Source organism: Spea bombifrons, chromosome 4 (genome assembly GCF_027358695.1).
Source record: "Spea bombifrons isolate aSpeBom1 chromosome 4, aSpeBom1.2.pri, whole genome shotgun sequence".
NCBI classification, from domain to species: domain Eukaryota; kingdom Metazoa; phylum Chordata; class Amphibia; order Anura; family Pelobatidae; genus Spea; species Spea bombifrons.
In genome coordinates, this window is record NC_071090.1 from 37,854,335 (window position 1) to 37,866,962 (window position 12,628).

General features: G+C 38.8%; 1 protein-coding gene across 2 annotated transcripts; it reads left to right on the plus strand.

The window, feature by feature from the left end:
• Nucleotides 1–1,682: 1,682 nt before the first annotated feature.
• On the plus strand, nucleotides 1,683–8,554 carry B4GALT7 (beta-1,4-galactosyltransferase 7). 2 transcript variants are annotated; one of them, XM_053461826.1, is made up of 6 exons: nucleotides 1,683–1,864; nucleotides 5,352–5,681; nucleotides 6,182–6,407; nucleotides 7,622–7,705; nucleotides 7,848–7,952; nucleotides 8,268–8,554. In XM_053461826.1, exons 1-6 carry the CDS (start codon nucleotides 1,851–1,853, stop codon nucleotides 8,421–8,423), a joined length of 915 nt encoding a protein of 304 aa, XP_053317801.1. In that variant the 5' UTR covers nucleotides 1,683–1,850; the 3' UTR covers nucleotides 8,424–8,554. The 2 variants fall into 2 exon arrangements, with proteins under 2 accessions (XP_053317801.1, XP_053317800.1); XM_053461825.1 differs by lacking the exon at nucleotides 1,683–1,864 and adding an exon at nucleotides 4,686–4,892.
• The last annotated feature ends 4,074 nt before the right edge of the window (nucleotides 8,555–12,628 follow it).

Below are 12,628 nucleotides of genomic sequence, written 5' to 3' on the forward strand. Positions count from 1 at the left end.
CATACAGTGCTCAGTGATTTACAACAAATGCATGATATCCGTCTTTAAAAGAAGTGTTGATGAAGTATTAAAAATGTAAGACTTCCACCAAGGAGAAGGTGGCAGGCAGCCCCACCACACTACAGATCAATGAATTTCCCAGATCACACAGAACCCCTCTACACTGTTGCTAAGTAGGAGAACATACCTGGCAGTCTGACTTCATAGCTGACAATCTAGGTGTTAATCTTTTCAGTCTGGTGGATCCTGGAGGTGGGAAATGGTTGTAGTTTTGCACCAGATATATTTAGTTATCAACCATATTTAGTGTAATGAAATGTTCATGAATTTTAGTCTAGGGGCCCTGGTATCAATATTTGGATTTGCAAAAGCACAAAAAGGTTCCAGCTCTTTTCCTGCTTCCACAGTTTCACATTTATCTTGGATGGTTGGGTTAACAAACATTCCATTAATGCAAACATTATTGCAATGGTGTTGTGAGTTATCCTTAGGTCATGGCAATTCAGATATGAGTATCATTATACCAATAATATACCTTGCGAGTGTATGGGGGGCATCAATCATGTTTTTTAATATGACAGTGAAAGCTATGAATGCAGATTGGTTCTATTTTTACTATTGTATCAAAATTTGGTTGACTCTTTTAATACCTGTTTGCAGTGCGACACTTAGTGGACAAATTAGCAAAGTTGCTATGAAGGTTTGGGAGTTTTTGTTAGTCAGATACACTAAATAAATTGTGGCAAAGATCTCTAATGCCAGGTAATTGCAATATACAAGTCAACCTACCCGAGCATGAGAGCGATAGCAGCAGGATCGACTGATCCATGTATATTTTAAAACGGAGAGCATCTGTTGTTGCTTTTTGCATCTGTATAAATGAACCATATTTTATGTAAACTGAGGGCTGGTCCTTGACCAAATAGCACCCCACGTAAGAAGCCCCTGCTTTTTGCCCCCACACAAAGACATCAAGTCTTTTTTCCCTGCATTTAGAATGCTGGTATAGATCTCTTGCGCACTTCCCCATGCACTGTGGTGACTTCCGTAGCACCCCTGTCAGGTATCAGACCAAATTCTCCACATTGGGGGCAATTTCTATAGTGACCGACAGTGTTCCCTGATCCAAGCACCCCAGGCAGCTAGCACTAAGACTGGCCCTGTGCCATCAAAACACTTTAATGGATATTATAGGTGAGAAATGATCATGATGTAGCCCTTGCAAATGCATAGGGGGAATCTGCAGAATCACCCTAAATGCATTTGATCCTCTACCACCCGCATCTTGTGCAGGAGATGTTCTTGGCTCGAATATATTTCCTGCCATGTGATTTACTTTCTTCCATCTCTGGCTCTACAAATGTTGTAAGGGGTCAAACAAAACCCCTCGGGCGCATGCTCTCGAAGCAGCCAAACAGTGGCAAGAATTGTCAGACCACTCAGGAGGAGGGGAGCTGTACATTATATTTAAAATTATTTTTAAAGAATGCAAATTTAAGTATGCTGTCAGGGACACACTGTCCCTTTAAGGTGTCAATTTTTCTTTAAAGGGACTGCTTGCTATAAACCCTCCCCGCAGCTGTAGCGTGACTAGACTTTAGACCTCTTTTATGACTCTACTTTTGTGTCGCTTCTCCTAGTCACACACATCTATCTAATGTGTTTAATGTGTTATGTTGTATTTAAGTAAAGCGTGCCCTCTTTTACCTTTTTCTGGAAAGTTTTCTATTTAGCTCACTTTGTAATAGTGATGAGGCGCATATTAAACATCAGTAGAGAAGTGGCTTTGTTTTGTCAATGGATTACTAGCTTTACACATACGATCTGCATGAGGCACAAGTCACTTGAATATGACAGAGACAAGGTATAGAGCATTCTTTGAGTATGTATTTTCATTTATACAGTATATATATATATATATATATATATATATACGTATGTGTGAAGTGCGAACATATTTCAAATGGTGTATAGAAGTATCATTTCTTGTAGAAGTCAATATGGCATAAGCAATGCCGATGTTCTGACTTTAAATGAAAAATGAAGCCCACTTCTCTCAGCACCACAATTTTGTTCTCCTTAAATGTCTTTCTCTTGCTGCTCTATTAAGACACTCGCTCTCATTTCTTTGTTCCTCAACACTCACTCGTCCCTTTTCTCCCTCGAAGCCCACGTATTCAGCCAGCAGTTACACACTACGACCAATACAGTGGCATAAGGGCCCTAGGGTCCACATTCTGACATTGGTGTCCACTCCCCACATCTCTACCTTGAGTACCAATGCTTAACTTCTTTAATGTGGGGGACCCTAGGGTTAGAGGTGGATGCATAACCATTGGAAAACCTGAGGGAAAAGAGGGTGTCCTGTCAATAGCCTATTTTTATTGCTGTCTTTATTGTTATGATTCATTTTCTAATTGATGGTGGCTGAGTTGGCGGGGTTGAGGCTGTGTAACACATGCCACAATGTAGTAAGTTAACAGTATGAGTTTGTCATGTCAGCACATGTCACAGGTAGGAACACAAAGCTATTGGCACCATAGTTCAAACAAATTACCAACCCCAGTACATTGAGGAAAATGTACAAAGTAATCATTATTTTAATGTGTCATTCTTAGTTGGCCTATGAGTCTCAGCTACTATAGTATTATTACTGTCACCATTGAGTCTCTCATTACCTAAGGGGGTAACTTCATGTCCAGTGCAACAGGTCCTGTCAGTTCAGGGAATACTGTTAATGCAACAATGTCTTATTGGCCCAGGGGGCACCAGAGAAGTCAGTCGAGATTCTTTTCTCTATCTCATGTTTTTTTGTGCACGTCCTATTCTACTGAACTCCGAATGATAGTGCTGCCATGCCTTTGGTTAGATGCACTGGCAGGGATTTTTTACTTAAAGTGAAGACTGTTACATTCAAGGGATGTTCAAGGCATCAACAAGGTATTTAATCAATCAGGTCATTTTTCAACCTTGCTAGCCATCTGATCACTTAGAGAGGGATCAGAATACACTGATATAGAACCTTGCTTCCTGATTACTGCGTGTTCTAACCAGCAGGGAGGTCAAAGGCTGTCTTCTTCATAATTGCAAAAATAAAATATTAAAGGCATGTAAGCCCATTGTTGCCCTTATAATAAAATAAAAACCCTTATTCCCAAAGGTCATAGTAAAAATGTTCTCTCTGCACCCGGCATACCCTTTGTCTATAGTACACCGTCAGGGGAACAGGGCCCTTCATTCCTCTTGTATCTGTATGTCAATTGCTTTATTGTATTTGTCGTTATCTGTACAATTTTCAACTTGTACAGCACTGCGGAATCTGTCGGCGCGTTATAAAATATAATAATAATAATAATATGAATAAATCGTGGCCTGTTTGCAGCTGTCAGGGCCTGGATTTTGAATGCATTTTACAGTTTTTACACTCTTTTTTGGTAATGTAGGAAAAGACGTGTAGAAGTTCCTCCTCTTCCCTTCCATCTTCTTTCTCACACTTCCCTTTTCTTTTTTCATTAACCGTTTAGTTTTGCTTTCTTGAGGGCCTTCAGCTTTCTGCATTTTAAGATCTTGTACCTGACAGACATACCTGTCAGGTGCTTATAATTTACCTTGTTTACAAATACTTTTGTATGTCTTAATTTTGTTAAATAAAACGTTAATTATACTTTCCAACATTTAAAGGGCCAAAGATGGACACGTTTATTTCAGTTGGTGTGGCTAGAAGGCAAAGGTTTACATTGACTTTTTATGTGACTGATCTATTAAAAGCTATTAGGCCCATAAATTGTGGGGGATGCTTTTTCATGTTGCCCAGCTGCCAAAATCCCTAGTTACATGTCTTGTCTCTATTTAACTGTCCATTAATCTGTCAGGTAAAGTAATCAGGAGAAGAATGGTTCATGTCACTCAAACTATTTCATTTATAAACATATTTATTTTGTTTTCTATACACGTTATAGTGACTTTTAAGCCTATAGAACACTGTGATACATTCATAACCAGAAAACGTTCCGAGCTCCTAGAAAACACAGACATTATTATTGGGCCGTTGGCAGGTTGGGTGACCCTGCTGAAAATCAGGTCTGCTCCTGGGAACTTTTCCCTCATCCCAACATTTTCTGAAGCAAATACTCGGCTGCATTTTTAGATAAGTATCCAGTTAATTACAAGATGTGGGAATGTGGGTACAGAGATGAATAGTTCGCCGTAGGAACGCATGACACCGGAACCTTTTTCTCCCTTGTCCTGTTTCCAGGAGGAACTTAAATACTGAAGGAGCGAGCTTTTGAAAGCCAGCGTGTAACGGGGAGAACATCTGTACTGCCTACAGTGGAGCCTTTGCAGGCTTGGCGATCATATCTTAAGGCATCGCGTCTGTCTTATATATACTTAGTGTAGTGTAGATCCCCGGAATTACAAATTAACAACTGTACTGGGTGCTAGCGGCATGGAGAATAGGTTTGCTACACAAAGCCCGAGCAAATACATATAGAAAAGGCTAGCGGATACATATTGCGCCATTATAGCTTGTATTAGAAAACATATAGATTTAAGCTATCGTCTAAGAACTGCAGAAGTCATTAGCTCTTGTTGGATCGAGTGCATGCTAGCAGTACTTGCTTTAAAGTTTTATTCAGTCTTAAAGTTGGAGGTATACCTGGCTTTCATGACAAAGGCTAGTTTTTATGGAGATGTATGGTACTGTGCACGGTGCTGATATTTATTGGGCGTTAGGGGCTTTTTATTTATGATGCGCTGCCACACGTAGAAGGCTCTTTGGGATGTTACAGGTTTTGGGCTTAGTGAATTATGGCATTTTAAGACTCTAGTGATCTGAAGGAGATGTATCTGACTCGTAGGAAGCCAGCTTTGTACCTCAGAGAGGACAGCAGGTAAGACCTCCAATCTTGGGAGTTAATTATATATTATTGTTTATATATATATATTAGTATTGCCGTAGTTTTCACTTAGAGACAATAGTAGTGCGGCAGAGTGTTCTGCTTATTAATACAACCACACTCGCTGCAATGTACACCAAGACACTATTCTGTATTTATTTTACCTTATTTTTGTGCAGGAAGGCATATAATATAGATGTTCCAGGTACCATTTTTACATTATATTTACCTATAGTGTCAGCTGGTTGCGTAGTGCTATTACAGAAGGGGGACGGTAAAAGTTAAGAGTAATGCTATGATTGACAATATACAACTTAACAGCAACTCATTAAGACATATTGGTACAGTGGGAAAAGAGGGTCCTGCACCTATAAGAATACAGTCTTTTCTATATTGCTGAAATGATCTTATAAATGTGCTGAAATAACTCAGGACTTTTTTTTCTCTCATTAGGTCTGGCTTATTTCTGGGGATTCTGCCTAGGAAATGCAGCATCTTCAACCTATTCCTGATCTGCTTGTTTCTTGGTTTCCTATCCATGCTTTGGCTCCAGCTTAGCTGCACAGGTGATATCAATAAGCAAGAACCCCAAAAGTCCTGTCCACAGGCCCCGCGGGCCGTGAATGAAGATCCATCGTGGGGTCCCCACCGTCTTGCTCTACTGATTCCCTTTAGAGAACGATTTGAGGAACTCCTGAGCTTTGTTCCCCACATGCACCAGTACCTGTCCCAGAAGAAAATTCTCCATCATATTTTTGTTATCAATCAAGTGGATCATTTTAGGTTTGTATCTCCTCACACTAGTATCTTTTGCTGTCATTTTAAATGTAGATATTAAGGGCAACTTTAGTCCTTAGACAAAATTTTAGTTTATTAATTCACCTGTCGATATTTTCTGGCTTGGATCACCCTATAATCATGGCAACTTCTGCTGTCCTGAGTGCAAGAGCTTCACATAATAAATCATATATTAGAAATAAAAAGTACTTTAAATTGTTTTTCATTTTAGGTTGTTTAAAAATCTCCTGTTTCACAAATATAGGACCATCAAATAAAGGGAGACAGAGTTGGTATATTATTTGATTGATGTGTCTGAATGTAAATTTTAAGCCCTGTTGTCTAGTGGATTAGCTCATCAGAACTATCCTGGAAGTTTAGCAGATTAAATGTAAAAATAGGGAACCACTTAGGTCCCTGTTTAGGCGTATAGGCTTGTTACGTACATAACTAGGCAGGAGCCTCCTGTAGCTCTAAAACAGAGAAATATGCCTTTTTTGTTTCAGATTTAATAGAGCTTCACTGATAAATGTGGGCTTTTTAGAGAGTGGGAATGAGACAGACTACATTGCAATGCATGATGTGGACCTGCTACCTCTTAACCCTGATCTGGACTATGGATTCCCAGAGAAGGGACCCTTCCACGTAGCCTCTCCAGAGCTGCACCCCCTGTATCATTACAAGACCTATGTGGGAGGGATTCTACTCCTTACTAAGCAGCATTATGAAATGGTAAGTTCTCTTTTAGTTAATATGTTTGGAAACATGTTCCCTTAGGCTTACATCATATTTACCAAGGGTCTGCAAATAGTACTTATTTATTTACATTTCCACTAATATATATATATATATATATATATATATATATGTGTGTGTGTGTGTGTGTAAAGTATCTCACAAAAGTGAGTACACCCCTCACATTTTTGTAAATATTTTATTTTATCTTTTCATGTGACAACCTTGAAGAAATTACACTCTGCTACAATGTAAAGTAGTGAGTGTACAGCCTGTATAACAGTGTAAACTTGCTGTCCCCTCAAAATAACTCAACACACAGCCATTAATGTCTAAACCTTGGCAACAAAAGTGAGTACACCCCTAAATGGAAATGTCCAAATTGGGCCCAAAGTGTCAATATTTTGTGTGGCCACCATTATTATCCATCACTGCCTTAACCCTCTTGGGCATGGAGTTCACCAGAGCTTCACAGGTTGCCACTGGTGTCCTCTTCAATTCCTCCATGACGACATCACGGAGCTGGTGGATGTTAGAGACCTTGCGCTCCCCCCCTTCCGTTTGAGGATGCCCCACAGATGCTCAATAGGGGTTTAGGCTTAATTATGCCTTCCCATATCAGTTTATAAAGCTATCAGTATTCTGTGTTGTACGCACGGTGTTAGATGGGGTTAGAAACTTGCCCAATGTGAGTTTGCGATGAATTAGGAGATGAAATGTACCGTGGCAATACCTTGTACAGCTACAAATTTATATTATGTTAACATTCTTGTTGCCAAATAAGAGTAAGAGGTCCACACTCTGTGTGTCACATCCGGGCTAACAATAGTTTTTAACACATGGCTAAAGCTTGTCCGAAATTGGGCCCAAGCACACCAGAATGTCTAAAAATCTAAAACAGAATCGCTGAAAAAGAAAAGAATCGAGGTGTTGCAATGGCCCGGTCAACCCGATGTAAATGCCCGCACACCTCAATGAACTGAAGCAACTTTGTAAAGAAGAGTGGCCCAAAACTCCTTTACGAATTGTGAGAGACTGATAAAGTCATGCAGAAAACTAAAACTTCAAGTTATTGCTGCTGAAGGTGGTTCTACAAGCTATTGAATCATAAGGTGTACTTAATGTGGACTTCTACAGGACTGTATTCCCAGTTTATGTACTGTATATGTGTTGTGTGCTCAGCTGATGCACGTTGATGTGATTTTCTGCAGTGTAATGGGATGTCTAACCGGTTTTGGGGATGGGGTCGTGAAGATGATGAGTTTTACCGCAGAATCAAAGGAGCTGGACTTCAGGTATTTCCTAGTTTTGTTTGTCCTTCAGCTAATCAAGTCACCACAGTAGTTTTATGCATATCCCAACCATTCTTCAGTGTTCACCGTTTTATAATTATCCATGGCCATTACCATTTCATCTGTAATTTATATTTCTTTTCAGCTTTTGCGTCCTACTGGAATAAGCACAGGATACCAAACTTTCCGCCATATACATGATCCAGCTTGGAGAAAACGAGACCAGAAAAGGATTGCATCTCAAAAACAGGTCACTATGGAGAGCTAACATGTTTTGTCTGAGCAGAAATTATGGAGATTTACTTTTTAGCATAGTGTGTGACGCAGGCACTTGTTTACATGTTACAACCAACAATAGGCGATGTTGAGTATGTGTGTTTTTAGATGGGCGGTAGGTAAGATGTGGTTATTGATAATATCTGTGGTTTCAATACATCATGTTGCAATTAAGTGTTAGTATTTGAATATATCATTTTCATGATATTTTCTGGAGATCAGACGTACAGTTTGCTTTTATTTTTCTGCGTATATTCTGTTAACCCAAAGTTCTTATTATTTGTGACAGGAACAGTTTAAAGTGGACCGTGAGGGAGGTCTTCACAATGTCCGGTATCGCGTGGATTCTCGCACTGAGATCACCATTGGTGGTGCACCCTGCACTGTGTTAAACGTGCTACTGGAATGTGACTTAAATGAGACTCCATGGTGTGTCTTGAACTGATTTTCTTTTTTTTTTTAAACTCTCCAGTGGCTTTGAGTAAAGTCACTTCCTAGATGCACATTGTGAATCTGTAGCTATCAATATTCAAAGTACTAGAATTTTTATATATTATAATAAAACATTGATAAATATGTTGGGTGCAAAAATGTTACTCTTTGGAATACAAAACCAGATGACACTTCACCTACTGCTCCATATCACATGATGTGTAATGAGCTTTGGGAAAAAGGACGCAAGCATCTTACTGTCCAGTTATCAGGCATCTGCTCAATAGCCATGCATTCTTCATAGTCTGTAAAACTAGAATGCTGTAAATTCTAGCATTTATATATATATATAAAACATATTTCTGATTGGGGTTTTTAAAACTAGAGGATCAGAGGTTTGGATGTGATGTAAGGAAGTTTTACTTTACTGAGAGGTTGGTAGATAAGTGGAACATCTTGCCAGCAGATACAGTAGAGGTTCATACAGTGAGGAATATGAAACATGCATGGCATAGACATATTGCTATCCTGAGTCTTGAGTCTTTACAGCAGGAACATGGGCAGACTAGATGGGCCAAGTGGTTCTTGTCTGCTGTCAAATTAGAAACATAGAATTTGAAAGCAGATAAGAACCATTCGGCCCATCTAGTCTGCCCATTTTCAGTCCTCGGTCTGGTCCCATAGTGATAATAGCTTTATGTCTATCCCATGCATGTTTAAATTCCCTCACTGTACTAATCTCTACCACTTCTGCCGAGAGACTGTCCCATTTATCTACTACTTCAAACTCCCTCCAGGGTGTGAAATCTCCTTCTGGAGATGGGGCTTCCTAGACTGTCCACAATACTATAGGTGAAGCCTGACTAGAGTTCTGTAATGTGACGTAACCACATCACTCCTCCTGCTACTAATGCCTCTTAACAACCCAGCAGCCTGCTTGCTTTTTCCTGGCTGTTTATTGCACAGCTTACCTTTAAGTCCTCAGAAATAATCGCTCTCCTAAATCGCTCTCTTCTGTTGTCACTGACTGAACAACGTCCCCAATGCAAAATTCTGCCTTGGGATTTTTGTGTCCCAAGTGCATTACTTTAGATTTATTAACATTAAACTGCAGCTGTCAAACTCTTGACCATTCTTGTAATTTACTTAAATTACTTAATCACCATTAAGGCCTTCTGTACTATCACTTATAAAAATATTAAAAAGCATGGGTCCCAATACTGATCCTTGAGGTACCCCACTAGTAACAAGTCCTTCCTCTTAATATACATCAAAGTAATTCTAATGGAGAAATTATTAGAGAACATGCTGGCAAAAAAATGGCATGTATTTTGTTTGCCACCAGAGGGCACCAACGTCTTAGACTGGGAGCACGCAGGGATTAGCGTGTGAAATGTACTGTTAGACTTAAAGTGAACTCCTTAAGAGGGAACTGTGTAACTTCTTTTTGGAACCTAGTGTTTTATGAACGACTACTGTGACTTTTATCAGATTGGGAGTCAAAAGCAGATCATCAGAATCCTGCAGTAAATATACTGTACAGCTCTGTTTAAAGTTCTACGGCTTGTAGATGTCCACATATTGGCACGTAGGTGTAATACAAAAGATCAAGGAGAAGTGTAAAAATTGTGCCAAAGCCTTACAGTGTGAACTGCTTTATTCTCACCCCACCAACAGTTTCAGAATATTTAATAATAATAATGTTCTGTTCACTTAGGCTGGAGCTCTTTTATCATGTTGCTTAGCAATTTCTGCACTATTAATGCATTTCTTCCCATGCATCATACCTTGTCCTCATTTGATTCATCGTGTCTGGGCTTGACAGTCCCTAGGAGCCATGCCTCCTAAAAATGTTATTGCTAGCGTCTATTTTTTTTTTTTTTTACTGTATTATCCATAGATTTTTTTGCCAGGTTCTATGTATGACTGACAGGCTTCTATGCACTACACATATCTGTCAACCTCGTTTAATCCTGCAAACGTACAGAGAAAAACCACATAGGATAGTTTGCCTATACAGATGCATTTGTCCTACGGTTTATTTTCAACAATCCAAAGCACAGTATCTTTTTCCAAACCAGGAAAATCTATGTGGGAGATAGTAAGTTGATAATGCACTTTCAATGTCTGTAGTGTGCTTGTGATACTTTGGAATGGAATGCTCTGCTAACTGCATTTAGAAGACAAATACTCGAGTAATATAAAAAAGGTACAGAGGTCTATGCAGTAATGGGAGGTCTCCCATTGAACTATGCGTGGGAGCTCTTCTTGCTGAGGCAACTGAAACCACATCTATCCAGCTAACTTACTTTACTAATTTTGTTCGTCTAGCTGTCTAAGGGGTGAGAACAGTCCCAGAGAAATAGCTTCCAGTAGATGCTTGTTATTACCACTGCACAGAAAGGAACTTTCATAATAACAGAAAACAGATCTCTGGGGTGCATACACTTCACTTCACTTTTACGCTTCAGATGCTACATTAGGAAACGTGTATGTTACATTGGGGTATTTTTCATTAGGGTAAATCTGCTTGGACATACCGGTATTCCTTTCGGACCACTGATTATACATGGACTAAACATGTATATCTGTGAATGGCAAAAACAAAATACATTTCTACATTGTGTAAATACACTCAAAGAAAAAATAAATAGCCCATGTACAACGATCTAAAATATTTACAATTGCTTATAATGCATTAGCAATATAATCCATTTTACTGTTGCCCAACCCATGCTTAGAAATACTTAAAGCATGCCACACTTTGCCACATTAACTCTGTCCAGTGTTCATGTATCACAACACAGCGTCCAAATTATTTAAAATTATTTGTTGTGAAAGCAGCATGAAATGTGTCTTGGAAGATCTTTTTCCAGTTATTTTCCTTTCCCAAATTCTACATTTGTACAGCTACAGCTCTTGAAACTAGAAATACCTGTCTGTGTTTAATTCTATTATCAAAGCTACTACCTCATCTTCTATTTGAAAATAGAAGACCTTGTTTGATACCTCTGGGCTGAGACACCATGGCCAGACCTAGTTTCATCTATTCATTGACATTCATCTGGATTGATTTGTAACGATAGTTGTTTGAGAATGGATCTAAGAGAATTATTTACGTCATTTATTGTGCAGGTAACCTAATTATGCAGTAAGGAGAGAAAAAAAATAATTAGCACCCCCAATATGTGTGTAAACTATCACAGGTTTATGTGATAAGATGTAAACCATATGGTGGAAACTGAGACTATTTACAACATGCTTATGTATTTGAATAATCACTAGTTGCAAATCTTGTTTTCTATATTTCCCATATTCACACAATTTTAATATAATTTAAGTGTTAACTATTCCGGAAGCAAAGTGAATTATTTCAGGAGACTTGGTGTGGTGAGGAAAATGCAGACGTTTACAGGCTGGATAATGGATGTGAAGCAATTTGATTTTATAAATATTGTATATTTAAAATATTTATTATTGCTAGTTTATTGTGAAGATTCACTTTTTTTGTGTGTTATCTGCTTTCTTATGAATGTACCCAGCTACTGTTTATGTACTAAGCTTAGTAAACAAAAAAAAAATATCATCATAATGCATCGGCCATTGTATGCACTTTATAGCGTACAAGCTTAGCGTCACCTTATATTTTAGCATTTTTGGCATACGAATGCATAGAGAAATTAATCAGAAATTCTATATCTCCATCTGCTCTCCCTTAGCTATTTGCTAATGAGTGCGCATGCGTAGATACTCTCTGCCAGCTAGCTTTCTAAACAATTTTGAACCGGCATGGGGAGACATGAACGTAATGGGTCACGTTACGTTACCGAGGGGGTCAACAGCTGCCGGAGAGGGAAGGGAGTGTGGGTGGGAGGCGTTATGAATGTTAATATGTATATGAGCATGGATGTCTATGTGAGCAATTAGGCACACCCCACTCCCCGTTCATTTCCACCCCCTCATACAGATTAGGCTAACCCAATATGACATAAATCCCGCCCACAAACAGCATTAACCTCGCTCATCACAATTAACTGTAAACGTTTTGCTCTATACATTTCTGGCTAATGTTTGGGCAAAAATAGTTGATTAGTGTAATATTTAGCAGGATAAGTGGGATAACAGCTTTAATTATGACATTTATTGAAATAATTTTTAAGTTCCCATATATTTCAGTTTAATAAAATTATGATTTATTGTATAAACCAATGTTAACCT